Below are 27,295 nucleotides of genomic sequence, written 5' to 3'. Positions count from 1 at the left end.
TAGAACTCGGTGGAAAACCACTTTCACCATTGGGGAGAGAACTTTCAAACTTAACGCGGAAGGAGTACCAAGCCTTAGCACCTATTAGGCCTTGTGATTTAGTCCACTAAAAATATGTGGTCATTGTAGAAATGACTCTCAGTGAAAATTTAAGATTCGTATGATAGGGAAATGGAAAAATTACTGGAAATATAATTATATACCCTTACGTTATGTAGTTTAAAATGTAATGTGTACGGTAATTATGTTTGAAACACTTTATTTACAGTTTAATCATAGCTCTTTTTACACGAGCCATGGCGAAGCAAGATCGAAACGACAAACCAAGTGAGTGTCCCAACTTTTTAGATTCGTTAGCCATTTCTCTAACCCCCTTTTACCCCTAACAAATGCCCTATAATTTTATGAATTGCTGTTCATTTTCATCTCTCTCTTGCTCTTGGAAATAATTCATATATTTAAGTCTAATAAATACAGAATCGGGGAATCCAGAATAAAACCAACGCTATATTATTTATGAGAAAATTTGTTAGCCCGGAAAGAAAAATTTATCTTCTGAAAAATTGAGAGAACGGGTTACCATGGTTACTCTTTTATGTTGTTCTTTGCGCAGTCAACGCTCCGGAAGAAGAAAAGAAGGTGGGGGAAATAGAATTGGCTGCTTAAAGCTTAATTTATACACTGGGAGACCTTCGAACGACGTGTTTTCGTAGCTCAAAGCCACTTTTGAGTCCTCCAGCCGTTAAGAAAACTGAAGAATCGCGTTCCTTTTGGTACGTGGTTAAAACAGGGTCACGGAATGGTCCAAAACATCGTTCCCCTTTCTGGTAAATGCCCCCCCCCCCTCCTTCTTGGGAAGATCAATTTGTAGACTTAGTTCTATTTTTATTTATTAGTATATGTCTTTGTATTTATATTTGAAGATAAAACTTTTATAGTTTGTTTAAAAGTGGTCCACTAAATTATTCATAGTTAACTTTTCTCCGCACGCAAGGTGTTCCGCGAAAAGGTTCGTAATTCACGTAAGGATGCTTAAGCCCCTATCCGGGCCCGATGATATAGGGAAGAGAAGGCGGTACAATTTCCCTTGACCCGTGCGTCTTGGGGCCCCATGTTCGGATCCTTCTCCAAGTTTTCCTTTGCTGTCGTGGCTGTAGTAAGAGAGCCGTTACTACTGAAGAGAAACCTGATAGAAGTATAACCAGTTTGTTCAAACCGGGGGCCCTAGGCTGCATGGGCCCCGGTAATTTGGACCGGCTTCCCCCTCTCTTGTCGGGCTTGGTTGATCTACGTGAATAAAATATTTTTCAAAACATAGCAACGTTATAAATGATATAATAATACACAATTTTTTACCGTGGCGAGGGCCCACTATCAGCGGCTTTGGCTCAATACGATACTCTTCAGTGTCAATAGAAGTTGTCTAAGTAAATAAACTTAAAACGCTGTTTGTTATTTCAGACCTGACAATTCAGTATCTTATTTGATGCCATACAAAATCATCGCTTGCTGCTTTGTTAATAATACAATTGTACTGGAACAACCGTTCAATATTAAAGTCACCATATTCGATTATCGAGTACAAAATTATTTCGTTTCGATCGAAAATTTGAATTCCATCAAAGCTCTGGTCAAAATGTATTTTAATAGTTGTTACCTCTAATATTTTTATCTTAAAATACGTACCTTCGCAGGATCTAGCGGAATCTTTCAAAATACTATTTCAAAAGTAGGGGCCAAAATACTATAAAATTAAAAATAAATATAATTATTACGTTTGAAATTTTTAGAAAAAAACTTACGTAATATTTATTATTTTTAGTAGCTTTGGTGATAAATTTTCAACCATTCTACACTCGAACCCGCGAAGGTAACTTATTCATTTATATGCTCTAGATGTGTTACAAATACATTTTAAGGCCACTTCAATTTAACCAGTCATTGATGGAATTATTTTTTCGGTGTCACTTTAAGCATTAATTAAAATATTAATGAAAATGTTTTATCGAATCAGGGTGACGTAATTAAAACGATACCTGACGGCCACGAATGGACGGTGGTCGCGATGCTTAGCTCGTGGCCTTCTGGTAGTCAAGGACCAGCTTCTTTACTCGGGGACAAAGAGGTCACCGTTTCGGACGGAGTCGCGCAGTTCGCAAATTTCATATTCGTGGAATTCGGCCATCAGTAAGGCTACTTAACATCAAGAATGTATTCAAGTTCAAAGGGAATATGTAGCCGCAACTATAGTATCTTCTTTCATGATCAGTGTCTGCGGAATAGGGGGTACAGGGGTACATTGTACCCTCCTAGATTTCAGGCGGCGGTACAATCAATGTATTTATACCTCTTTAAATTGCCCGTCCAAAAATTCATAAATAACATTTCGGTCTATAATTTTCCAAAACCCTCAGAAATAATAATTATATTATGTATAATTTAATCATATAAATTAAGAATGTGATTTAATCAGCTAGGCTAATCACCCAAGTCACCACCTTAGGCCTAAGTCATCAAGCGACTTTTAAAGCCATTAATTCAGGTGGTCGGGTTACAATGCGTAGGAGGGTGGTGGCTAGCCCTTCATGGCACGTGAGCCAACAGCTCCCTACACTAACTATTACCGTTAACCTCAAGAAGTTTTTATTAAATACTTAATTAGACTTTCTATTTGCTAAACACTGCTCTATTGTGGTGAAAATCACTACCAAATACGTCATAAAAATTTAGTAAAACCAACAAAAAACCAAAATCATCCCTGTTTTAACAACAAAAATCATAATTTTCTCGGAGCGCTGTCGGCTGCCCCGCATGTATCCTTCTGTAGCCCACCAAATATTTTCCTTCCGCCGCCACTGTCCATGATCCTCGAAATATATTCTCCGCCTACACCATAGACAGTATATATCCCTTAGGGATATATACTGTCTATGCCTACACTGAGAGAGAGAGCCTGCGATTGCATCGGAGTGTCTTCCCCCTTACTGGCAGCTAGGAGCAACAAACACATGGAGAACGCAGCTAGCCTTTAAACACGCTAACGCGGTGTGTTGTGTACAAATTTTATTGGACGAGCCTTTACGCTGAACGTTATAATGCGAGGGAAGACAATTTCCTAATTTCCCCCTCGCGACGGCAGCAGGCGCAAAAGCGTCTAACCAATAAAAACTGTACACAAGAAAATTCACGACTTTGGACGGGTTGCATTCTCCTTGTGTTTGTTGCTCCTAGCTGCCAGCTAGGAGCAACAAACACAAGGAGAACGCAGCTAGCCTTTATACACGCTAACGCAGTGTGTTGTGTACAAATTTTATTGGAAAGGGGGAAGACAATTTTCGAATTTTCCCCTTCCGACGGCAGCAGGCGTTAAAGAGTCTAACCAATGAAAACTGTACATTGTTGTGTTCTTCTTGTGTGGGGTGCTGTGTTTGTTGCTTCTAGCTGGCAGAAAGAGGGGGATTTACAGGAGAAAAAGCAAACGATGTGGCTTTTTTTCCGGGGAATCACGAGACAAACAGGGTGATGCTTGCGTATTCTCTGCGAAACTAAAAACATTCTTGGTACCGTATATCGATTTGTTATTATTGAAAAATGGTCGTTTTTCGCAGTTACCAAATTCAATTTACACTGATGGACAACAGTCAACCAATGCGCAACGTTCGTCGTTTCACAACGGCCAGTTTGACCGTGACCGATCGCCCGATGGAGCTGGTACTATCTTCATCCGGTCCACCGTATCAGGCCATTGAAGGTCAAACTTTCTCCCCCTATCCGTCCATCACCATCGTGGACAAACTGACCGACAAACCAGCCAAGGAAAAGTATCTGAAGGTATACCAACGAGCATAGTGTTTACGAAATCTCGTTTTGATCATAAAGTTAGGTTGTCTTTATATTTACCCCCAAAATCGATTCTTCTCAAAAGAATGTTTTCTTCAAAGTTAATGTTCCGTTTACTGAAAACATTTTCTTTTCACATTTGCGTCAGAAGTGACCCACATTTAAAGTGATAGATGTCTTCGTGTCGCGAGATCTTGGCTCGCGTTCTAAATCGGGTAACAAGTTATTGTAGCAGCTACAATGTTAAAAGAGGGACCGCTATGAGCGGATCGTGGCACGCGCGTCATTCAATGGGTCAATTCATTAGCAATTCAAAGGAAGAGGATGTTTTTCCGGTGATTACGTGAGGCTTAGTTTGACCAACTCGAAACGCATTGATCTTCGATAAAGAAATCGAAGATCCATTCTTACGCTCCTCCTAATTCGGGTTTTCGCAACTGAACACGGTCCCGACCGAGGCTAAATATGATATATTAGACTTTCGCGCCATATATCACGTTTCGATGAGATTGTTTTTTAAATATTCTCAGGGTTTCTCGGGGAAAATGATATGTTAAGTTCTATATTTAACGCGAAATAGTCGACAATTTTTCGCGCTAATGGAAATATATTTAGCATAATGGTCATTGCCACACTGAAATCTTATATTTTATTACCCCATTTCATCTCGACCTACTTTTTATATACCCAATCCCTTTAGTAGGTCACTTAGGCTTAGTATTTTCGTAATTGTGATCACTTGAATTGTTCGTGATTAGAAGTACAAATGGAAGGCGGTCGTATCTTTGAAGTACCATTTTTACGACGGCGAGTTAACCGGAGATAAACAGCGGGAAAATGAGGGCAACAAGATAACATTCCCGTCTTTGACAATCACTCGATGGGGGCTTTGGTATTACTTGACCATCAAGGTCTATACAGTACCGTACAACGGCAGAAATTACACCTTGGACATCGGTAAGTAAGCTTTTCGTGGTGAATTCCGTCATGGTTTTGAACTAATAGTTGGATGGTTGTACAGGTCCTTTCGACGTCAGTCCGTTGGCACGAACGGACAACCCCATCGTGACCTATACGAATAAAATGTCCTTAAAATTCGTCATAGAAGCCGACTTCAAGGAGATTTTGCCGAATCTACAAAGATTTTACGTGTACTTTATAAATTTCTTCTGCAAGAAGTACGACAAAGTGTCCTGGCTGAACGTGTCGGCCGTTCCTGGTGAGAAAGACGGATATGTATGTCGAGATGTTCTTGTTTCATTTTATCGTAATCCTTGCAGGAAGTATCGTGGCGATATCGGAGATAATGGGAAGTCTGGACCAGTTGAACGAAACGCTGACCGTGTTGGACGAACAGCAGGATCAGAAGATGCGCTACATTCCCGATCGCGAGTGGAGATTTAAGAGGGCCGCCACTAATGACGCGAAGGTAAGATATTGTCTCTACCTTACCTACCATTCAGCGCCGTAGCTAGGGCTGGGCTGCCGGGGCGGCCGCCCCGGGCACTGTGCGAGCGATAGGGTATAGGGGCACCAAAATTGGTCCATATTATTATATTAGGGGGCGCCAAAATTGCAGCTCGCCCCTGGCGCCATTTTCTCTAGCTACGGCCCTGCTACCATTCCAGAGCGTGTGATATACCTCTTTCGAGAGAAGTAACCATTTACAAGGAGAGTACCTGAGTTGTTTATTGCCGATTATGTTCAAAGTCGGGAGTAATGTAGACCTATAAGAGATATGAAATTTCCCAAAAGGAGACGTTGCGCTACCCATTCGATTTGAAATGGCAACCGAAAATGTTTTTGACCACTTAAAACAAAAATAAGATTTTTTCCTTATTTTACCCAAAAAGTGTGACAATTTTACCCCAAAAATGTTCCAATTTACCCAAACTTTATTAAATTTACCTAAAGGTGGTCCAAATAACCCTTTTCGTGATTTTTTTTAATTTTCGTGAAACCGAGAAAATTCCGTGCTTTTTTAAATGGAGATTTTTTTTAGTTTTAAGTGGTCAAAAACATTTTCGGTTGTTAGAGCTCAAAAACGAATCGTTTACCTTCGCAACTCGAGGCACCTTTCAATGGGAAATGCCAACTATAAATATACACGTATTTTGTCAAATCAGTATTTTGTACAGGCCCGGGCGGCTACCCGGGATCGCCGGTCAGATCAGGGCCAACTCAAATTGGGGGCCAAAAACACAGTTGTTTTTGTTTAATTTCGATTTGGGTCCTCTTGATCGAATTTCAAACGCTGGACCAAGAGTCCTTTTGATCGAAGTGCATTTGATCGACGTTCAAAAATCGGTTCCTATATGATCGAAATGTAAAAAAATAGAGTTCAAATAATCGATAAATCAATGCAATGCGTTGTATTTTTACATTTTTAACTTAAACACTTATCTTAACTGGTTGGTTAATCAAAGAAACATATAATTGGCCAATTATAGAGGTTTCTTTCACAAATCTCACCTACTGACATCGTAAATAATTAAATCGTACATGTACCTATTGGCATCAAAACCATGAAACTTAAAGAATAGAGAGGCTGATTCTTCTCATGGTGGTATAATAGTGCTAAATATGACTCATGACGATTTAAAAAGTAATTTTAATATAATAGTTTTAACATAATTACAGAAGGCGTAATGTTATTACAAACACCTATAGCGATTTCCACTGGGGGATTTCGGGCGCTCCGGGAGCGCTCGGGATGAGATTTCGTTTTGCACTGGGAAATCGAGAGCAGCTCGTGACGAGATCCGTGTCTTCCACTGGCAATCTCGCTCTCACAGCGAGCGCTCTGAGAGCGAAAATTTTGATCCGAGAAATTCGACGGATCGACAAATTTCGAGCGGTTTTCGTGATTTTTAAAAATGGCGGAACTAGATAGGACAATAAATATCCGGGCTGCTTATTTGTTTATAGAATCGTCTTCGGATAGTTCCGACGAAGAAATAGAGGCAATTCTTTTAAGGCAAACGCCGGAAATAGTAAAAAGGCCTAAAATGACGTAAGTTCTGCTTTACACCTAAGCTTAACCATGGACGATTAATAAAAAGTTTATCGAATACAATATTATTGGCATGACTTTCACTGGAAAATGCTCGCCCCGAGAGCTGCTCTTAAAACGAGGTTGTATTTCACTGGGAAACTCGCTCGACCGCGATCCTTGGAAATCTCGACACGGGCTGTGACGTCAAAATCGATTTCGGGGTGCTCTCGGAGCTTCCCAGTGGAAATCACTACTACACAACGTTTCGAATCTTAACGAGATTCTTTATCAAGTGTGAATATTTTGGTCATATCGCACTTATTTATTTATTAAGATTTAAAAAATATATACACATTTGTATTTGCCTAAGAATCCCATACCTTGGTAATTCAATTAATGCCTTTGAACGTAAACTTAAAAACATCAATGTAAACATAATTTATAAAAAAGGTAAAACACTAAAGAATTTATTTAAAAATCCTACAAAAAATCGAATCAACAATCGCAATATAAAAACCAACCCAGACGTTGTTGTATATAAAATCCCCTGCGGTGCTTATTATATGTCGGCGAAACCATTAGACCAGTACAAACACGTTTAAAAGAACACCAACGCTCGATAAAAATCAAAACAATAGTTTAGCTTTACACACTATAAATACTGACCACATTATTAACTTATCCGATAAATAAATCATTTAATCTGAAAACATACATTTAAACGAAAAATAGCTGAAAAAATACTTATCAATAAATTTAGTAAATTGAACATTGACAAAGAAGGTGAACTTTCACCCATCGGAAATATTCCTCAAGTCCTGGATAATATTGTTTTACCGACATAGCTGATCAATTAGTCAACAAATTTGTGTTTTTAAAAAAATATATATTTGTTTAGAAACGCGACGTCATTAGAAATAAAATATGTGTCTATATTTTTTAAATGTTAATAAATAAGCGCGATATTACCGTGTGTTTGTAATTAATTATGTCAATATTATTATATTAAAATTGCTTTTTAAATAGTTGTGTTTTCTGTAAATTTAATTAGCATAATAAAACTAACCTAAACTAACCTGCAACCTTTAAACTTTTCTCAAACCGTTTCGGTCAAATGAATTTAACTTTCCACCAAATGCACTTCGATCAAACGGACCCTCTGTCGATCGTTTGGAATTCGATCAAATATAGATGGTTTCTTTTCGCCTGTTCTCGGACTAAAAGTGTACTCTTTTTAACCCAAAACGTTTTATTCGCCTGTTCCGGGGATGAGAATTACTCCGTCCCATAAACTATTCGCTTGTTCCGGAGTATTAGGGCTACTCTTTCTACTGCTTCTGGAAAAGAGGTGTAAAAATAGTAAATCGGATTTGGTCGTCTGCTAGCCAGAATTTATCTGCTGAAAAGGCCACAGGCAGCCATTTTGGAAGAACGTTTTTACTCTGACTCGAACTATTCGCCACCGTCGGAGTAAAATGACGTCATAGCTTTACTCTTCTTACCCTACTCCGAAATTCCGGAACAAGCGGGGTGGCAGAGTGGTTAGCACTTTCGCCTCGCAGCAAGTGGAGCCGGGTTCGATCCCAGCTTGTGGCACTGGGTGAAAACTCGGAACAACTCCTTCTGCGTTGAGTTTGCAAGTTCTCTCCCCACTGGTTTAAGGGGTTTTCCCCCGAGATCTTCGGTTTCCCCTTCCATAAAAACTTGTTGAGGTTAACGGTAATAGTTAGTGTAGGGAGCTGTTGGCTCGATCGCGTGGCATGCAGGGCTTGCCACCACCCTCCTACGCATTGTAACCCGGCCACCTGAATTAAAGGCTTCAAAAGTCGCTTGACGACTTAGGCCTAAGGTGGTGCCTTGGGTATTAGCCTAGCTGATTATTATTATTATTATTATTAACCACCTCATATCTTAATTTCACCTAGTGGTTTAAAATCAATTTAATTGTCGCTTGTGTAAGTTCTGTTTAACTGAAAATAATCATTCGCAATTAACCAAAACTTTAGTTTCAGTAAAATTTCGTAGATTAAACTAAACACAGTTATTTTGAAAATATTCAGTTTTTAGTTTTAGTTAAGAGTTGGTATGAAAACAAATTGTTAACCCGCGAAGGTGCATGCATAGAGATGCGAATCGGTAATTTACAATTTTCCCAGATAAATTACGAAAATGGTAAATGGTAAATGAATCTTTTCAAAATGAAACTTGACAAAATGGAATTTGACAAAATGGAATTTGACCGAATGGAATTTGACCAAATGAAACTTGTTAAAATGAAACTTGACCAAATTAAACATGACAAAATACAATTTTACAAAATAATGATAAATTATTAATAGGCGATAGCATAAATTGTTTTGGTCTTAGCTAACTTGTTGAAATGTTCCCGGAAATTCGTCATAGCACTGCCAACTTCTATAACACGCTTCCGCGATCGGGGTTGGCCGTGGTCACAACATAGGGGCTACTTCACTAAGCCTAGGTTAAAAACGTGTTCTAGTCTAAGTTTTTCATTTTTTACAATTTTCTAGTCAGAGACTTAACATCACTATCACAATTTACTAATGTCAGAGTCATCTTTAAATTAAGTTTAAGCAAATAATATTTTATTATTAAAAAAGTAAAAATATTTAAAAACATAACTTAGCATAAAAAAGTATGACTTTCTTTAAAAGTTAAACTTTTAAAGATTTATTTATTTATTTAGGTATTTTTTAGAAATTATTTGAAATTTAAATATTTCAATAAAAATGTAAAACAATTTAAGCAATCAACCCTCATAAACTGCTAGATTTTCGTTTATTGAAATAAAACGTTCGCTTATCAGACTAAAATCCAGCAGTTTATGAGCTTCTCAAGTTGACCGCTACGTGGCTCTATTTAAACTGAAAAGGCTAATTCAGTCCAATCAGACCCAGTGGACGAATTCGATGTAACTTATACCGTACTAAATTTTCACTCTCTTTGTTGTCAACGTGATATCTCAACAAGTGGATGACCGATTTTCATGATATTTCGTACCTAGATAGAATGTATTAAGATATGACCTCTAACTTTCGATATTTGAGGTCAAAGGTAAATCCGTACGATGTCCACGGATGTCTATGGCCGAGAGATTTATTATTTAAATAATTTTCTTATCTAATGCGCGACAAAATCATATTTCAAAAATAATTTTGCGCGTGGAAATACCGCTATATGTTGAGGTCTAAAAAGTAATTATACCCGGCTAGACACAAACACGTTTGAAATAGTATCGCGCGCAAAACACCATTTGGAGATCGGTCAATAGTGAAGCCACGCTTCCTGGGAGTGCTCTCGGAAAATGGTATTTGTTCAACAACTTTACCGATCTTCATTAAATTTTATTCATTATTCTACGTTTCGTGAGAAATCTCGAATTTTAATATTTGTTCCGCGAGCTATAGCAATATAGCCATAATAGCCTATTGGAAAATCTCAAACGAAATAGACTAGCTGAGAAGCTAGTAAGTTGGGGCTAATTTGATGCTCTGACCTGTTTCGTGAATTATTTCGGGTCACGAGCGAGTTCTTAGTTAGTACTGTTTAAAGGGTCACAGAATCGTTTCAATTTCGGGGAAAAGGGCTTGAAGACAGTGGTGTAGTCGGGGCAGGGCGTCGCCCCGGTGCTTTTTCAAAGGCAGGGCCCCGCCCCGCCTTGGTTTTTCCATTTTTCCAGGGCGCGCCCTGCCTCTTTTTTCCACTTGCCAGGGCGCGCCTTGCTTCTATTTCGTAAATATTTTTTCTCGAATAAAGGGTGTGTGAATTTATGATAAATTTTGCCTGCAGAAAAATGCCATAACAATTTCAAACCGTTACCTAGGTACGGCCAACTTCTATCACGCTAAAAATCGAAGTTGGACCTACATTTATAGCAGCCGGTACAGCCAACTTCGGTTACGCGCGAAATCGAAGTTGGCCGTACCCAGGTAGCGCCCCGGTTCTTTTTATTTTAGGACTACACCACTGCTTGAAGAAGGCCGAAATGTGATACTACGAATAAATTTAAGAAATAATATGGATAAATTTCAAGAAAACTAGCAATATTTCGGATTATTGGTGATCTTATCCACTACCACGAAGTACGGAAGGGAAGGAGATATATTGGAAATTCTAGACGAATTTTTAAAATAGTTCCGTGGCCCTTTAAGTACTCTATAAAATGCTTAATAAATAAAACATTAACCTCATATGTGAAAAGTAGAACTCTTTCAGTAATTTTAAATAAATATTGATTTTGTATCCAATTATTCTTGTAAGAGTACCTAAGTATGACCCAAATACGCAAATTTTTACCAATAGTTTACGATCTGGGGAGAGTGAAATTGCTAAGAGCGAATAATTTCCGTCTGATATTGATTGTTCTCGCGGTAGACCTTTTGCCCAATATTTAGGAAAGCAACAATACTTTCGTGTTTTTCTTCAATGGGGAATAACACGTACGATTTTATCGAGAGAGATTTGCCAAAAGCAGTTATAATGAGAGGTTTGTTTTAATGTCGGGGACAGTTTCTTTACAAAACTTTTAATGGAATTCAAATTTTGAATGGATATTTTGGACGATTATTTGTTTTTACCCACACACACAGATGTTTTTTTGTTTCGTTATTAAACTGTTGCCATATTAAAAACACGCCCATAACGACATCGATTTTAATCTCAGAGATGAGCGTACGAATCAATGTATTTAGACAGTCCTATCACTCAAAAAACAAAGCCATTTTCGTAATTTCTATATATTTTCTGTCGAAAATAATTATATATTTTTGATCTGTGGTGTAGCCAGAAATTGTTCACGTAAAAGTTAAAATTTACTACAACCAAACCTACGCGCGAAAGGGGTGGACAAGGAAAGCATATTGGCTCGCAGCAAGAGGAGCCGGGTTCGATCCCAGCTTCTGGCACCGCGTGAAAACTCGGAACAACTCACTTCCGCGTTGAGTTTGCGAGTTTTCTCCCCCATGGCTTAAGGGGTTTTTCCCTTCTATAAAAACTTGTCGAGGTTAACGGTAATAGTTAGTGTAGGGAGCTGTTGGCTCACGTGGCATGAAGGGCTTGCCACCACCCTCCTATATACTCATTGTAACCCAGCCACCAGAATTAATGGCTTTAAAAGTCGCTTGATGAGTTAGGCCTAAGGTGGTGTCTACCGTGTCTTGGCTGATAATTATTAATTGGTCGAGTGATTGAGGACACTAGGAAATCTTTCTTGATTTGTACTGATACATTTCTGTAAAAAGGTTGAAATTTTAGCAAATGGTGTAATTTTGTAAAATACGTTTTGGAGAACTGAAGTAAAACTAGTGCCTCTGTTAGGGATTTCTTAGAATTACTCAAAATTAACCAAACATAGTTGTCAAAACAAATTTTACCACTACCCAAAATGACTTCCAGACTGAAATTGTTTGGGAAGTACGAAATTTTAGAACTACCTAAATACGCTGAAACAGGCCATGATTATAAAACATTTATGCGTTGATAAAATATTTTGTTTCTTACAAAATTGTTGACTTCGTATAAAATAATTTTCTTCGAAGTTAATAATAATAATCTTCTTTGTCGTTTGGCTAAGATGAAAGTGTAGTACCTATTTGCAATAAGTATATTATTGTAAAATGAATATATCGTTACAAGTATTTTAATTAACGCGGTGGATATTTTTGGAATGTATCGTTTTTAGGGAACGGAAGACGGTGCCAAGAAGAAGAAAGATGGTCAAGGAAGTCTTCCGCTGGCTTGGATCGCGGCCATCGTCATCAACGGCATCCTAGTCTTCTTGTTCATCCTGTTCGTCGTCTACTGCTACTGCAGGAGCAAGAGGAAAAGCCGTAAGTTCCAAAGTGACATAGTCCGGAAGCTACCACCGATTTAATCAAACCTTTGAGGTCGTTAAAGATCAAAATGGTTGGGGAACGTGAAAGACGTACAGATTTCCAATGCAATATATTCAAAGGTAGATTGTAAGTTATTAGACAGTTCTGAGTTTGAAAACAATTGTTTATCATTTTTCCCGTAAGTCTAAGACTTTAAAGACAAATGTTTTTTGAATTCAGCGCCTCTTTTTCAAATAGAGCCCGCCTTAAATCTCTCGCATTCCAAATCTCCATGCGACCAACTGAGACTCGTGAGACTATTTTTGATACTTCATCACCTACCTACCACCTTTCTCGAAAATGAGGGGCAGTATTTTTCATTTCACGCCATTTAAAAACACCATTCATTTTAATAGCTTCTAGAGCTCTTCCATTATCTATAATATTATACGAAACGACTTTTTCTCTTTTATTTTCAAACCAGAAGAAAATGAACCAAAGTTATTCAAATAGTTCGGCTAATTTTGTGTTAAGAAAGGTCGCGAGCCTCCGATAGTAAAGCATTGGCTTCGTCTGTGTGTTAGTGGGTGAAATTTAAAAACTAATTAAAGGGAAAATACCTCAGTTACTTATTGAAGGTTTGCCACCACCCTCCTATGCAATTTAATCCGGTCACTGGTAATTGGCTTCACAAGTTACTAGTTGACTTAGGCCTGTGTGGTTCCTTGGGTATTAGCTTAACGGATTATTAATATTATTATTATTTACTTCTAATGAAACACGTATACTAGATGCTAAGTAGAAAATATTGGTAAGCAGCAGAAACGGAGGGTGACTTTCGGTAACATATTCATCTTTTTGCCGCTACGAGCGCTAATGATGGATTTTTGGAGTGAAAATTCTGTAGAAGCTTCTATTCCTACTTTTTTTTGCAAAATTTGGACGTGTACGCTTTTTTCCGCGGGAAGATGATTAAAGCTCCATCAAAAAAAGTATAAAAAGGTTTATAAAAATGCTTCTAAAAGCGTTTCTAGGTGGCAGCACTTTCCGGGGACTCAAGCGAAAGGCGAGTTGTCTGCCATCTATTGGCTTACCGAAACCACGTGTTTAATAGGTTAATAATCACGTGATTCCGAAAGGCCAATCAACGCGAGAAGCTCCCAATTTGCCACACCTTTTAGACTAGATATTGATGTTTTCTCAACTTGTTTTGATTTATACGCTAGCGACATCTAGTGTGAGCGAATGCAACTAGACAGGAGTCGCCACTTGCTTTAAAAGAAGATTCTGCTAAGCAACTCACTGCCTAAACTATGGGAACACGCCTATCGTAGTGTACCAGAGTACAGAGTGACTGTCAAATGGGATTTTGAAATTAAATTATTCACTCATCAATTCCTACCCTAAATTTAGAAAAACACTATAGCCTCCCTTTAACTAGAAGTGTATTACGGGGTTTATCATATTTAAATAGACTTGATTATAACGCGGTTTTTTATTAGTCAAATTAATTCTTCTCGACCGTGAAACTAGAGATTCGTGTCCAAAACAATTAACTCGTATACCTGCGCTCGTGACGAATCAATTTACGACTCCATTCTTCTCCATCCCCTCGATTTCAGGTAATATAGTGTCCAGTGAATAGAGTAAATGTACGTGTGAACTTATAGACGCTGGAGGTTGGAACCTCTATCGTCGATTCCCAACAGCGAAACCACTCTTTAAATATTCATATTCCTTCTAATCTCTGTCTCCGTCTTTCCTCTTCGGAACTATTAAACCCAATACTCGATAGGTCGCTTGGAACTGCAAGGGCCAATTCACCCAGAAACAACATTTTTGGCGCTAAATTTCGCGAACTAAGTCAGTTAACCGACGTAGATAATTACTCGTATTTCTTAAAACCAAATATCTATGACTACAAAATATGTCAATTCATATTAATAAATACGGGGGGAAATGTATTTTAATTTATTTTTGTACCAGCCAAAGGATGTGTAGATTTTAATATTAGCGGGCTAAGCCTCGGTCACAAAAACCGCCCGTTCTTCGAAACCTAGCCTGGCTAGTCAACGCTAAATAAGTCCGTGTGCACGACACGTTGATTAACTTTCACGCGGAGCGACTCGTGTTGGTCAACAATGTTGTGGCTCGTGTGAATAGGACTTCAGTCACAAACCCGATATATGGATTAGGCGCGTAAGCTCCCCACCCTCACCTCTGCTTAAGTTACGTTTCGATTAAATTTGTAGTGTTTCCCTACTTATTACCGCGGGCGGGTCAATCCAGCTTCAACCTTGGCGGGGTTGTCCAGCCTCGAGGAATCGATTCAACTACGTTAAATCCACCAACCAAAATCGACACGTCGTTCGCGTAGGCGCGAAAGTGCATATAGTCGAAGAGGGAAAAACATTGTACGGGGGCCCCTGTATTGATTACCCGGAATATATCACCACTGCACTGTCGGTTTGTGTTTTGCTCTGCCAAAACAGTTTAATTCTGGTTGCCGTAGTTACCCTCACTTTGGACTCTTTGCTTTGGTTTTCCTCGACCCCCCTCCAAATATCCCCTCAATGTGGGGGAAGTCTTAGGGTATAGTTAGATTAGCTAAGAAAGAATGAAAAGGCGTGTATTTAAGGGGGGGAAAGGGGGTCCTTTTTTTATAGTGCCGCGCATTGAATTTACTGGCCGGTCAACTTTGGAAGCGCGCATCTGGTGGTCAGCAGCCAACGGAGACCACTCGGGTCATCGAGCGCGGACACCAATATCTTATTCTCTACTTTTCCACGATTACAAAGTTTTTTTCTCGCCACTTGGTCAAATTAATGGTCAAGTTTCGCGGGAATAGCACCGCTCAGCTATCTCGGTTTAAAAGAAAATTAGCGTCGCATTAAATGTAATCGCGGTTGAAATTTCATCGACTTACCAGAATGATATGTAATGTCGAATAAAGGTGGATTTTATCAAGTCGCCAAACTATACGAAATGTGTGGACGCGTTTTGAAGAAAATCGGAGACTACGTATTCGATTATCAAGACCCTTCAGGTAAACACTTTGAGGGTTGCACATCCGCGGGAATGATCAAGGGCTCTCTAAAGGTAACATGAAACCAGAACATGAAAAAAAATATTGTTTTGTGTGGGAAAATCTAAGCTTTAATCGGGAAATTTAACGCGGTACTTGGTCAGATAAGCCTTCCAGGAGAAAAACTACTTTATACCAGTGGTGGACTAGCGGAGTCAGCTGGTCAATGTACTCTCGAGGCCTCAAAACACTATTCCAACCATCAGCCCTTAATAGAGCAACTGGCCCACAAGCCAAATTTGGTTCTTGCCCCTTGGGATTTGGCTCACTTCTACACCTGGCTATATAGTTCGAATTGGCTTAGGACAATTTAAGACAAAGTGATTTTTAAGTATGGGCCAATGGGAAAATAGCAGGGGGCCCCACGATTCTAGGGGGCCACATTCTGGGTCGCTTACAAACGGCTCTACTTTTCGATAAAGGTCGTTGGACACCTGCATACGTTCCAGAAATGTAATGGTACTATTTCTGGGGCAAATACGTTATCCAACTCTTGTAAAAAATCCATTCACCCTATCCAATTTTTAATTACATTCCGAATTTGGACAAGAAATTGGCTCGTACGCCACCATATTTTGTGGTTTTTTTTAACTCTGCAAAGCAGCGAAGGAATGGTACCGGTTAGAGCTTCGAATGGTCCGTTGAACCGTCTGTTGAATGGAGGGTGGGATCCCATTTCTTCTTCGCCCACTTCCTACTCTAGTTTCGTTTTCCTAAATTACGTTTCTATGACAACACTGCCGTAGTAGTATTCAGGTAATACACGAGGGGAATGTAATTATATTTGAACTAGGTTCTCTCATTCTTGCCAATAGGTCTAATAGACGCAAATGAAGATCGAAATTTTTCGCGTAAATAAGTATTTAAAGGGAAACAGTATCGTTTGAATTTCGGTAATTTCCCTCGCTAATCTCCAGAATTTTATTGGTCGGATCTGCTATCACGAGCCCTTTAAGCCAATCAAGAGACAGGCGTTAGTCGTTGACAAGATCCACAAAACGTTTTAGCTTTGTCAAGGGTTTTGTAGAGTTTCAGGAGGTTGAGATTTGTATTTATTATCTTCTAAGTACGGCTTTGTTTATTCATCTTTTAAAAGTCGTTAATAAATCGTTCTAATATAGATGGCAACAGTTTCAAAAAACGTGTTATACTTCATTCTCCAAACGTTGAGGTTAAAAGATAAATGGTACATCAGTCGATAGGAAATAATGTGCCCTCGATATCCCAGTATTCATTTCGAAAATCATTTTGCCGGAAGTTGGTCATTTGCCCGTTTTAGTGATTTGGCTTGTAATCTCTCTACGTATCTTAAATTAAGTTCGGTTTGTTTGAAAATAATTGTTTACGCTTTGCCCTTTTTTACCTACTGTTATAGTTGTCCCACAAACCATAAGTGTTAGAAAGGAAAATTATGTTGAGCATTTGTTCGATTAATACATTTCTTAATATTCTTAACAAATCGAGGCCATTGTATTTACTCAAAATTCCGTGATATCTAGTGATTTTTTTGCTAATACTATAGCTTCCTTTTATAAACTAATATGTTGTGACAGCAGAGTAATAATGGCGAACACGTAACGACGTCTAATATAAGGCGACGTTAAATCAATAGCAATCTATAGACGCTATATAAGTTCCCCACACGAAGCTCAACAAGTCCATTTATAAAGTCGCTAATCATTAGTACGGAAATACGATCGTTTTCAACACGATGGGTATTATCCACTTTTCGTAAAATTAAGGCGTAGATTGAGTCGTTAGGCTTTGCTTAAAATATCTACGTCTACTAAAATCGACAAGGAACGCCCGAGTAGTTGTAACTTGTTGAGTTGTATTGGTTGGAGACTCAGCGTCGTGTCACCGGGAATGGATAGGAGAGATTCGACTATTTCCGCGCGCGGTTATTTACGTGACTTGGATGCGTCTTGGCCGCTTTTTTCCATTGTCCGTCCGGGTGTTGTTCTGAATGTTTGGTGTTCGTAATTACGCGTTATTGCGTTAAGTGCCGTTTGATATATGGAAAGAAATTGGCGGTATTTGTATTTTTTGCTAGTGTCTATTGTTTGATATGAGTGAAATTCCGAAGTTAAAACTATTAGTTATGGAATTTTGGAAGACTATCACGAAAAGTATAGTCGGTGAACCCGGTAAAAGTCGAAGACCGTAGCCAGTTCAAAAATGCACTATGGCTAGAATGCAGTGGGTAATATTACTAGCATTATGAGTAGTACTAGGGCATTAAAGTAAAGTTTTGCAATGTAATCTAATTTCCTACCAAATCTCCGATGTGTATACCGCATCATAAGACTCAAAATATATTTTAAGATGGGATATTTAAAAAACCATATTTTTACCAGTGTAAATGTTTTATAAATCACTATATGCTGCATTTCACCTCGCACAATTATTTCTCCAAAACGTATTTTGAAAAATCATGGGAGTTGCGAAGGTTCACGCTACAAGCGTAAAAATTTTAAGGATCAGTAAGCGATGGATTACATACTTCTGTTAGTACCAACTACGGTTTCTATAAGGGGAAAAATAAATTATTGCTCGTTCGCGGCCTAAACGAAATTTGCGGGCTGGCTACGGCTGTGAAAATGGTGGAAACCCAAAATTGGGTAGTTTTACGTGATGAAAATTTTTGATTTTCAGAGCAACCGGAACAGGAAGACCCGTACGGGCGTCATTACGTAGGACCAAATGAAAGGAGTTACAACGAAAAAGCGGCCAGTAACCCGCATCAACGGGGTCGTATGCCCGGCACTGAAAGAGCAGCCCTGATTTCGACGGGCGCCCAAAGAGGCGTCGAACCGCGATCCGTTTTCACGATAGAGGACGAGCGACAGCGGCTTCGAGACGAAGAGGACCTGGAGGACTACGAGCCGGACCGTTACTCCAGCCCCGTAGAACGACACGCGAACCCTCATAGACCCGAATCAAGACCCATCTCGTCGCCACCCTATTACTACGACGACGAACGAGACGTGAGTGCGCCGTTATAAGTCTGCCTTAGTTTTATTCCGAATGCCTGTTGGTTTTATACTCTTTCCGATTAGCATTTGCCAACTGAAGTCAAAAGTAAAGGAACGGTGACTGACGAGTTAGACGACGACCTTGAAGAGGAGTATCGGAAAAGGTTGCAGCAGTACGACGACTACGTGGACGATCCTAGATCTCCCGGAGCTAACGTCAGCGAGAGCCCGGCTCCTGGCTACAAGTCCGCGAGCCCCATCCCGTACACGCGCCAAACAACACCTCCAGCACCTCGTTCTCCTCCTCCCCCTCCCCCTCTTCCTCCGCCTCAAAGTCCGGAACCAGTGGCGGCGACATTCGAAGCCGAAGAAGTCAGATCCGTAACGAGAAATCTGTCGAGAGAAGGGTAAGTACACGATTTCCCCATATACGACTGTCTGTGTACAGAAAACGTCTTTCGTGTCGAGAACCGTTATGAAAATAATGGATCGTTATTTTCCATCGCAACTTCAATATATAAATGAAAGGGTTTTGCCTTCGGTGTTTTGACTTTCAGATTAGCTCTAGTTTTTAATAGCTCTAGTTTACCTTTCCTCTTCTTTTCCACGCTTTTCAATTCTGTCCTTGTAGCGCCTTTCGAAAGGATCGATTCCCTTTAACGTCCAGTCCATACCCATTTCTTGTTGGACTTGTAGTCCCCCTTTTTCAAAAAAGAGGCTGGCAATTTTCTATAAATAAATAATATGGCGCCTGATCGTTAAAGTTTCTTCTCGGAATTACTATGGGTGCTATTGGGCTACTGGACCCCTGGGCGTTATCTTGCCGTCATTTATGTCTTTACGGAACTTTTGACTGTTACAGATTCTATAACCCTGATCCGATGGACCAGCCCGCGGTAAACACTATCGTTCCCATGCCTGTGCCACTTAGCGATCCAACTGGAGAAGGTGATTAATTTAAATATTCAATAAGACGATCCCATCCTACGTTACTAAAAATATATCAAAGATTCAACCTACCATAAATTCTTTGAAATTATATTACCGGCATTTTTAGATTCGTTGCTCAACCCATAGAAGTAGAAATGAGACTAGAACCACGACCGTGTTGGGGGGAGATGTACCACCTAAAAGGCCGCCATTAGAGTGGAATCGCGCGTATCCGCGCCATCTAATAAAAAAAAATTGAAACTAAATATATGATTACGTGGCATAACGTCGTAAGCAACGTCGTCTGGTTTGTTTCTGTTCTTCGATCGGTTTCCGACAATGTAGAGTTGTAAAAAAGACATTTACTATTTCAAAGTAATGATTTTCGTAGTTGTTTAAATAACTTATATAAAATCATTACGTTCACAAGAATCTACATTACCGTAAATTACAGTTTTATAAACGTTTTAAATTTACGGACCTTGGAAATAAAATACGCTTAGAAAGCTTTTGTCTTATTGCTTTCCCTTTCATTTCCAGGTTTTTGTCTTTAGAAATTTGTTCAGGCGAACTTTGGCATATAACATAATTAGTTTTCTAATTAAACCGTTGCGATGATGGCCCGTCCACAACTCAACGTCAAACCATAAGTCTATAATAATATTATACACTTATGGTCAAACATATGGTCTTGAAGTTCGTTGAAAATGGAAAACGCTTATATTCCGAGATTAGTATAAAATAATTCCTATGATTTTACATACTTATGAAATGAGAATTTTATTTCCAAAATCTGTTAGTACCGGGCAAATTTACCATTTTTAATTATCCGCGGTTATGCTTATAGACGCGAAAAACGCAAACACAAAAGTACCGTCACTGCGCACGACGCGATGCGCAGTGGTTCGCCACCTTCAAAATTTCTGCCGTAATCATGGCGGCAATGTTTAATGCGCTTGTCAGATGGCGCGGATAGCCCGATTCCACCCTAATGGCCGTCTTCTAGTTTGCTCGTTTCTTTGGGATTGGCGGAAAGCGCAGTGGTTTTAGTCTCATTTATATTTCTATGGTCCAACCACAGACGACAGTTTTTACACAATATAGAAAATATCAAAGAATAGCAACCCGTTCATTTTTTTGTCACGCGGTCTCACAAGCAGATTTTATTAATATGCGCTTCACACGTGTCACGTTCACGCGACCTAGAATATCCGAGTTCCAGCTAGGAGCAACAAACACAGCACCCCACACAAGGAGAACGCAACCCGTCAAAAGTCATGCATTTTCTTGTGTACAGTTTTCATTGGTTTGACGCTTTAGCGCCTGCTGCCGTCGGAAGGGGAAATTCGGATATTGTCTTCCCCTTTTCCGTAAAACGTTCAGCGTAAAGGTTCGTCCAATTAAATTTGTACACAACACTGCTGAGTTCTCCTTGTGTTTGTTGCTCCTGGGATACACTGACGACTCTAACACGCGTTCGTACTTGTAAAAGTTAAAGACAGTGACGTAATAGATACATAAAAACCAAAAGGACACTTTATTTGATAAAAGTGGTCAATTGAAAGTTGTACAATGAATCGACTGATGGCTCCTCGTTTAAGTTTGCCGAGTGTTAGTCGTTATGGCAGGATGGGTTCGGCTTATTCCGGTTATGCCAGATTTTAATTAAAACAAATTTTTTCGATTTTACTCTCAGAGTGGCAAGCTCCTCAAAAATCGAAAGTTGATGTTGGTGAGTCGATATCAAAGTTAACCAGTTTCCATCTGTGTGTTAATTTGACGCTGTCGTTTTATCCAACCACCAGCGCCCGAGGAGAAACAGCCTCAAATGATCGACATTTTCGTTCTGAAAGAAGGATCGAGCGTGAAGAGCAAAAAGGGTCAAATTCCTTTAAACCTGGACGCGCCGATGACATTGACGCATTTACGCTCCATTCTCAATAGTTGCCCAGACCCCAAGATTAAAGCTGTCACTAAGAAGAAATACACCTTCATGACGGACGACCTCAGGGGCGTGGATTTACCAGAAGGAGCCTTGCTGGTCAAAAACGTTTATCCATCCGGAGCTATATACTTAAAACTAGTGGATAATGGTAACTAAAATTATAGCTTTAAGCAGCGTCGGCGATCGGAAAACATTTCTGGGGGGGGGGGCACGGGCCATTATTTTTTTATCCAAAAATGCATATACTTAAAACTTACGCAAGAAAATGTACAGCTCTAAATTTTTATTACTATATATATTTTTTTAAATGTGTTCTTTCTAATATCTCATCCGTCAAGTTAAGTCGGTATCTTTAGAAAAATATCTCTGTACATGGCTAGATAATTAAGCCTTTCTTGGCCACATACTTTACGAAGGTATTTTAGGTAAAATAGGGTACACGACGCGGCGATTTTCTGTTTGAACGAATCTATCGCAATCAATTTTACGGCTATATCATCCTTATGCTACTCGCATCTGCAATCTCAAAATAACTTAATAAGACATAAAGCGACTTTTAAAGCCATTAAAAAGACTGAATTCGGGCCCAAATAAAGGCAGTGAGATTATAAATATTTCCCTGATTACTATATTTCTCAATTTTATTTCTGTGGGGGCTCTGCCCTCGTTTATTTTTCCCTGTGGGGGCTAGAGCCCTAGAGCCCCCACGGGATCGCCGTCACTGCCTTTAAGTTAATTGGCAGCCGGCGTTAGAAAGTCTCTTAACTGCTTGAATTTTATCTATAAAGCAGACGTTTTGTGGTTTTTAAACAGACAAAAATCCAGCAGCTTATTTTTATAAATTAGTGTTTGTTGAGGAATATATATGGCAACTAGGCCTTCATACCAGAATCACCAATTAAATGTTAATAACATAAATGGTAACATAATTCAAGTGGGGTATTGACATGAATCGAACTATAGCATTACAATTTGTACCACCTGAGGCTAGGATGGGCGATGCATTCCTGAGTTGAATGTTATTACTTAAAGGGACACAGTATCGTTTGAATTTCAGTAATTTCCCGCTCTTGTCTCCAGAATTTGATTGGTCGGATCTTAACAAAATAAGTTGATAAAAATTAATATTTTCACCTTTTTTCGTTCAATCCTAAAGACGATTGTAGGAATTTTACGAAATAGATTTCTGGCTAAACCTTGGCAATGAAACTAGCCAAGTTTCAAAACGTTGCCCATCAAAACAATTTTTTGAGTGGTGGTACGTGACCAACGTCATAATAACGAAGCTCCTCCTAGTGACTGAGGGCAATCTACCTAGTGCAGTTCGATATTCTTGGTTGAAATGAATATATTCCTCCATAAATTTATTCATATTCATGTGAATACATTCATGGTGCTAACGATTGCGTAGGCCGCGAGGTGGCTTTAGGTGGTGCATCCTATTTCCGAAGTAGAACGTAAAATATTTTCGTTGCTTTTGCAGAATGGCAAGCGCCCAAGAAGAAAGAAAAGACAGCTCCTCCAGTAGAGCCTCAAACCATTCCGAAAACGTATACGGTTAATATTTTCAGAAGTGACCGCGGGGTTAAAGAGTTCATTGGTGATATCTCACTGCCAGAAGCTGGTTACTTGACGCTGACGCATTTAAGAAGCACTCTGTGCAAAGCGCCCTTAAATATCGAAGGTTTAGCCTGGAAGGATTACGTTTTCATGTCCGAAAGCCTAGAGGACGTATCCGCTCCCGAAGGTGCACTCCTGGTTGACCTCCTCTATCCCAACCAAGAGATCATCTTTCGATTGGTCAACGACGAAATAGGTAAGTGTATTACTTTAAGCTGCTACTAAATCATTTTAATATCTGTATTTCCTTAACTCTTCTCAGAAGAGAAACCCAGCAGGAAGCCAAGAAATCATACTGGGGTTACAGCGGCGCCTGTGCCTGTGAAAAATGGCGATTTTAAGAAAAAGGATTACGCCTATGGTAAGCACGCGTAAATACCATATGGTATTATCATTAGTATGTCTCTTTCGGAAGTATTTTACTAAGATCAATTCGCAAAGCGACGTTGAACCGAAGCAAAACAACGACATCGCGAATAACTCTCAGTAAAAGTTTAGCTTGTCATACTTATGTAAATTTTATAGACTTCTGGCATTATTTACCCATGTAAGACAATTTGTTTGTGGTTTAGTTGGCCCTCTGGGGATGTGTAGCGCGGCTGAATGCGAGAAGCCAGCGCGGCTCAAGTGCCTGGACTGTGGTCAAGTTGGCTACTGCACAACACGCCACATGAAAGAAGATCAATTCACGCACAAGCGACTTTGTTTTAGTAAGTAGATTATTCCAACCTTCAATATGTCGGGTTTCTTGATCGTATTGTGACGGTCTTGTTTAACGCGTGCACTCGTACTATTATCTCTGCAGAACCTCAATGGAAACATTAAAAAACTATAACAGGGCCATAACTTTGGTGGATGACGTTGCTCATTAAACCGTCCTCTTAAAAACAAAAAGACTCATGTAAAACTTCAGTTTCTCTCATTCACCAACGAATGGAATTAATAAAACCTCTATGTGTGGGAAGACAACTTGAAATTTTAAAAACAAAACCAGCAATATTTTTACATTCTGAAAAAGAAGCACATTGAGGCTTATCAATTAGATTTTTATTCTCTCTCAATTCGTTTCAATGGTAATTGAATTTAAATTCCTGAACTGTATAATTTGATATAAATTGTATATAATGGGCAGTCTTTCAATTTGTGTATTTATTACCAGATATTGAATTGATTAGATTAGTTTAATGTTTCAGAGTTTCTATAAGAGAAAGTTTATTATTGTTGTTTATGTAATTAACTACTTTAAATTTAAAAAAAAATGGATTTTGGCATGGCAAATCAGAATGCTATCTGTTGAGCTGCTGTAGTATCTTAAGATTTCTATGGTTTTTTGGTTCCGGTAATGGATCCCAATAATTAGAAGGATGGCCCACAATGACAATGCAAAGAATTGGTATGGGCTTTTGAAGAATCTTGCGCCATTCTGGATGTGTTCCATTCAAAATTGTTGTTGCTGTATTTGAAAGAAAATATATTTTGATAAAAAAAAGAATTGAGTGATATGACATGTTACTAGATGATTTGCGTTTCCATTTTTTAATCGAACTTGGACATTAGTTATAAATTCAAAATAAAAAAGGTTTGCCATTTGTTTCTTTTTGGATTATTTTTCTATAAATTTTCAAAAAAAAAAAGATTAAAATTTGAATTGCGCGGTCATAGACTTTTGAAAGAAGGTCAATCTAGTCCAGTATTTTCATCCATGTCGTATGATCGACGGCCAAATAGCATACTGCAATAATCGTGTAATCAAAGTTGGCCGTTTAATACTCCAACATTACGAAAAGATTGAAGTGCAGCTTTTTTCCTTAGAAAACTAATCTTATTAAAATAAAAACCGAAATGAATTTGTAATTGAATTCAAGGTAAATTAAAATAAGGTGATTTCAACTTTTTTGGGTGATAATATGGGAAATATGACTATTATCACGAAACATTGGACTTTTCTGTATTAGTACCGGTTTAACAGTGAACACAGGCCTTAAGCCTTTGTAAAGTTTCATGCATTCTGCAAATGAAAATTTTTATGGACACGGAATTTATGGTTCTCATTTCCTTTATTTTTTCAACAGGTCCAAAATAAACTTTACTTAATTACAAGCATATGGGAGTAGATGCAGATTCGGAGTCAAACTGCGTCGTTCATTGGTTTACCATTTGGGATAACGAAGCGAAGGCTATCTTTTTAGAAAAACTTCTTGACATTGCAGCACCGACTATTGACAGGCTTGTGAACAGAATATCGAATTTGGATGTTCACCAAAACAATAGCATATTTAACTGCCAATTGAGGTTGTTTCTTAACTGGTTTCGATCTTGGAATAATGAAGAAAGGGTCAACTTCTTCATTAAATTAAAAGCTACAGATTCTAACTTTGTTAACAGCCTCTTAGAGCAAGCTAATAAATTCGAAGAAATACAACTCGCTTTATTAAACCATGCCACCTAGAGGACCACCAACCAAATCTGAACAGCTAGACTATCTTGTTCAGTGGTTTTTGGAGTATAGTGATGTGCAGAAGGATGATTTTCTTCTGATTCTTATCGATAAATTTTCCCCAACTGATGAAGGAACTTTGCCTGACTCTCTTAAAATATTAAATGTCAGTGACCATCCTCCGAGTATTTTTCAGTGTCGTATGAAACTCTTCAACGAATGGTTTACCAATTGGAGTGATGAGGAAAAGACTGAGTTACTCAATCGATTAAGTGCCATTGATGAAAAATTTATTGAGAAATTTCATGGTGGATCAGAAGTTTGTCAGAATAACAAAGATGTCAACAATGATCTGCTTGAGAACAATGAAGAAGTCCTATAAAAAGATGCTTTCTCATTCCATTTACTTAGATTTAAAGAAAAAAAGTTGCTCAAATTTTTACGCTAAACATTCCTAGATTTGATGAGCTTTGTTATAGTTTGTTTTTGTTTATTGTTTTTCAAATTGACCAAACATCGAAATATGTTAACCACACTATCAGGCCTTTAATATTCATTGTTACCATAAAAAATTACAACTGAAATCCTCAAAAATATTTGTGTGATCAAACATTATTCCTAGTAAAATCGTTAATTTTCAGGCAACTACATTTTTAACAGACATTCCTTTTTGGGTTATTAATTATTATATTGTAGTCATTCCATTTATTAAGAAACAATTTGACCTTGCAATTTCGTGTGGATTTATTTTTTACATGGCTGCTTACTGTGACTGATGAAATATTTGTATCATTGGTATATTAATTTGTCTTTGCTTACATGGTTTGTTTATGTATATTTAAAGACGAATTAAGTCACGTAACTCAGGGTGAAAATACCGTAACCTGTATTTAGTTTAGTTTAATAAAGCATGTGGTATTAAAATATTTAAATATCTTGTTATTTATTAGATTATGGGAGAGGGAAATTCAAACTCTTTTAGAGGTTTAACGGTTTTTTTATTTGCTCCTACTACAATGTACCAGTGGTGTGCTTCCACTTGGACAATCTCATTTCTCCCTCTGTCGGTTCTAATAAATCTCTTTTTATTCCTTACACAATTTTTTTAACTAAAACAATAAGATTTATAATACTTAGGCCTGATATAAAGAAAACATTTTTTCTTAAAAATATTTCAAAATCTATGACAGACTTCAGAATCCCAGTTAATTTCATTTGTGGATTCCAATAAAGGTAGAGTCGCGGTATTTGAAGTACTAGACCAAAATATTTCTAGGGAAAATACCCAAAATCCTTAATTTTCCCTTTTTCCCTCTCTTCCAAAATAAAATCCCTTTTAGATCGGAAGCACGGCAAAGTACTAAGCCTTTGTCACATGTTGTTCGTGCCTCCTTGGTTGCCCTTGGACACCAAACTCTACGATTGCATTAAATCCACATCTGACTGTATGTCACTTCAGCAGGCTCGGACTGGCTGCTTCGGGGCCCTCGGCTAGAGGACCGGCCGATGTGGGGTATGGATAAAAATCTAAATGGTTATTTATAGGACAACAAATAACGTTTAAAGTGTACTAGATTCCACGTGCACATTAATTTGAAACGCCTTTAAAGGACCTTAAGGAAAAATTTATTATA

The 27,295-nt window shown here is 38.5% G+C and overlaps 2 protein-coding genes across 2 annotated transcripts; both read left to right on the top strand.

Moving 5' to 3' along the window:
- Positions 1-24,344, top strand: LOC149948693 (uncharacterized). Its single transcript, XM_090172392.1, has 17 exons — positions 1-327; positions 1,462-1,579; positions 2,015-2,187; positions 3,609-3,831; positions 4,599-4,797; positions 4,862-5,059; positions 5,121-5,269; positions 12,537-12,684; positions 18,410-18,741; positions 18,814-19,136; positions 19,592-19,677; positions 21,356-21,391; positions 21,465-21,752; positions 23,088-23,420; positions 23,487-23,585; positions 23,797-23,934; positions 24,030-24,344. Exons 1-17 carry the CDS (start codon positions 230-232, stop codon positions 24,047-24,049), a joined length of 2,961 nt encoding a protein of 986 aa, XP_090028518.1. The 5' UTR covers positions 1-229; the 3' UTR covers positions 24,050-24,344.
- A 552-nt stretch (positions 24,345-24,896) lies between these two features.
- On the top strand, positions 24,897-26,588 carry LOC149948692 (uncharacterized protein C14orf119). Its single transcript, XM_090172391.1, has 2 exons — positions 24,897-25,089; positions 25,297-26,588. The coding sequence occupies exon 2, from the start codon at positions 25,663-25,665 to the stop codon at positions 26,041-26,043; it is 381 nt and encodes a 126-aa protein (XP_090028517.1). The 5' UTR covers positions 24,897-25,089; positions 25,297-25,662; the 3' UTR covers positions 26,044-26,588.
- Positions 26,589-27,295: the final 707 nt, after the last annotated feature.

This window comes from Leiobunum rupestre, chromosome 4 (assembly GCF_980474605.1).
Source record: "Leiobunum rupestre chromosome 4, qqLeiRupe1.1.hap1, whole genome shotgun sequence".
Lineage (NCBI taxonomy): Eukaryota > Metazoa > Arthropoda > Arachnida > Opiliones > Sclerosomatidae > Leiobunum > Leiobunum rupestre.
Note: the sequence above shows the minus strand (reverse complement) of the source record. Positions and strands in the feature narration are given on the sequence as shown.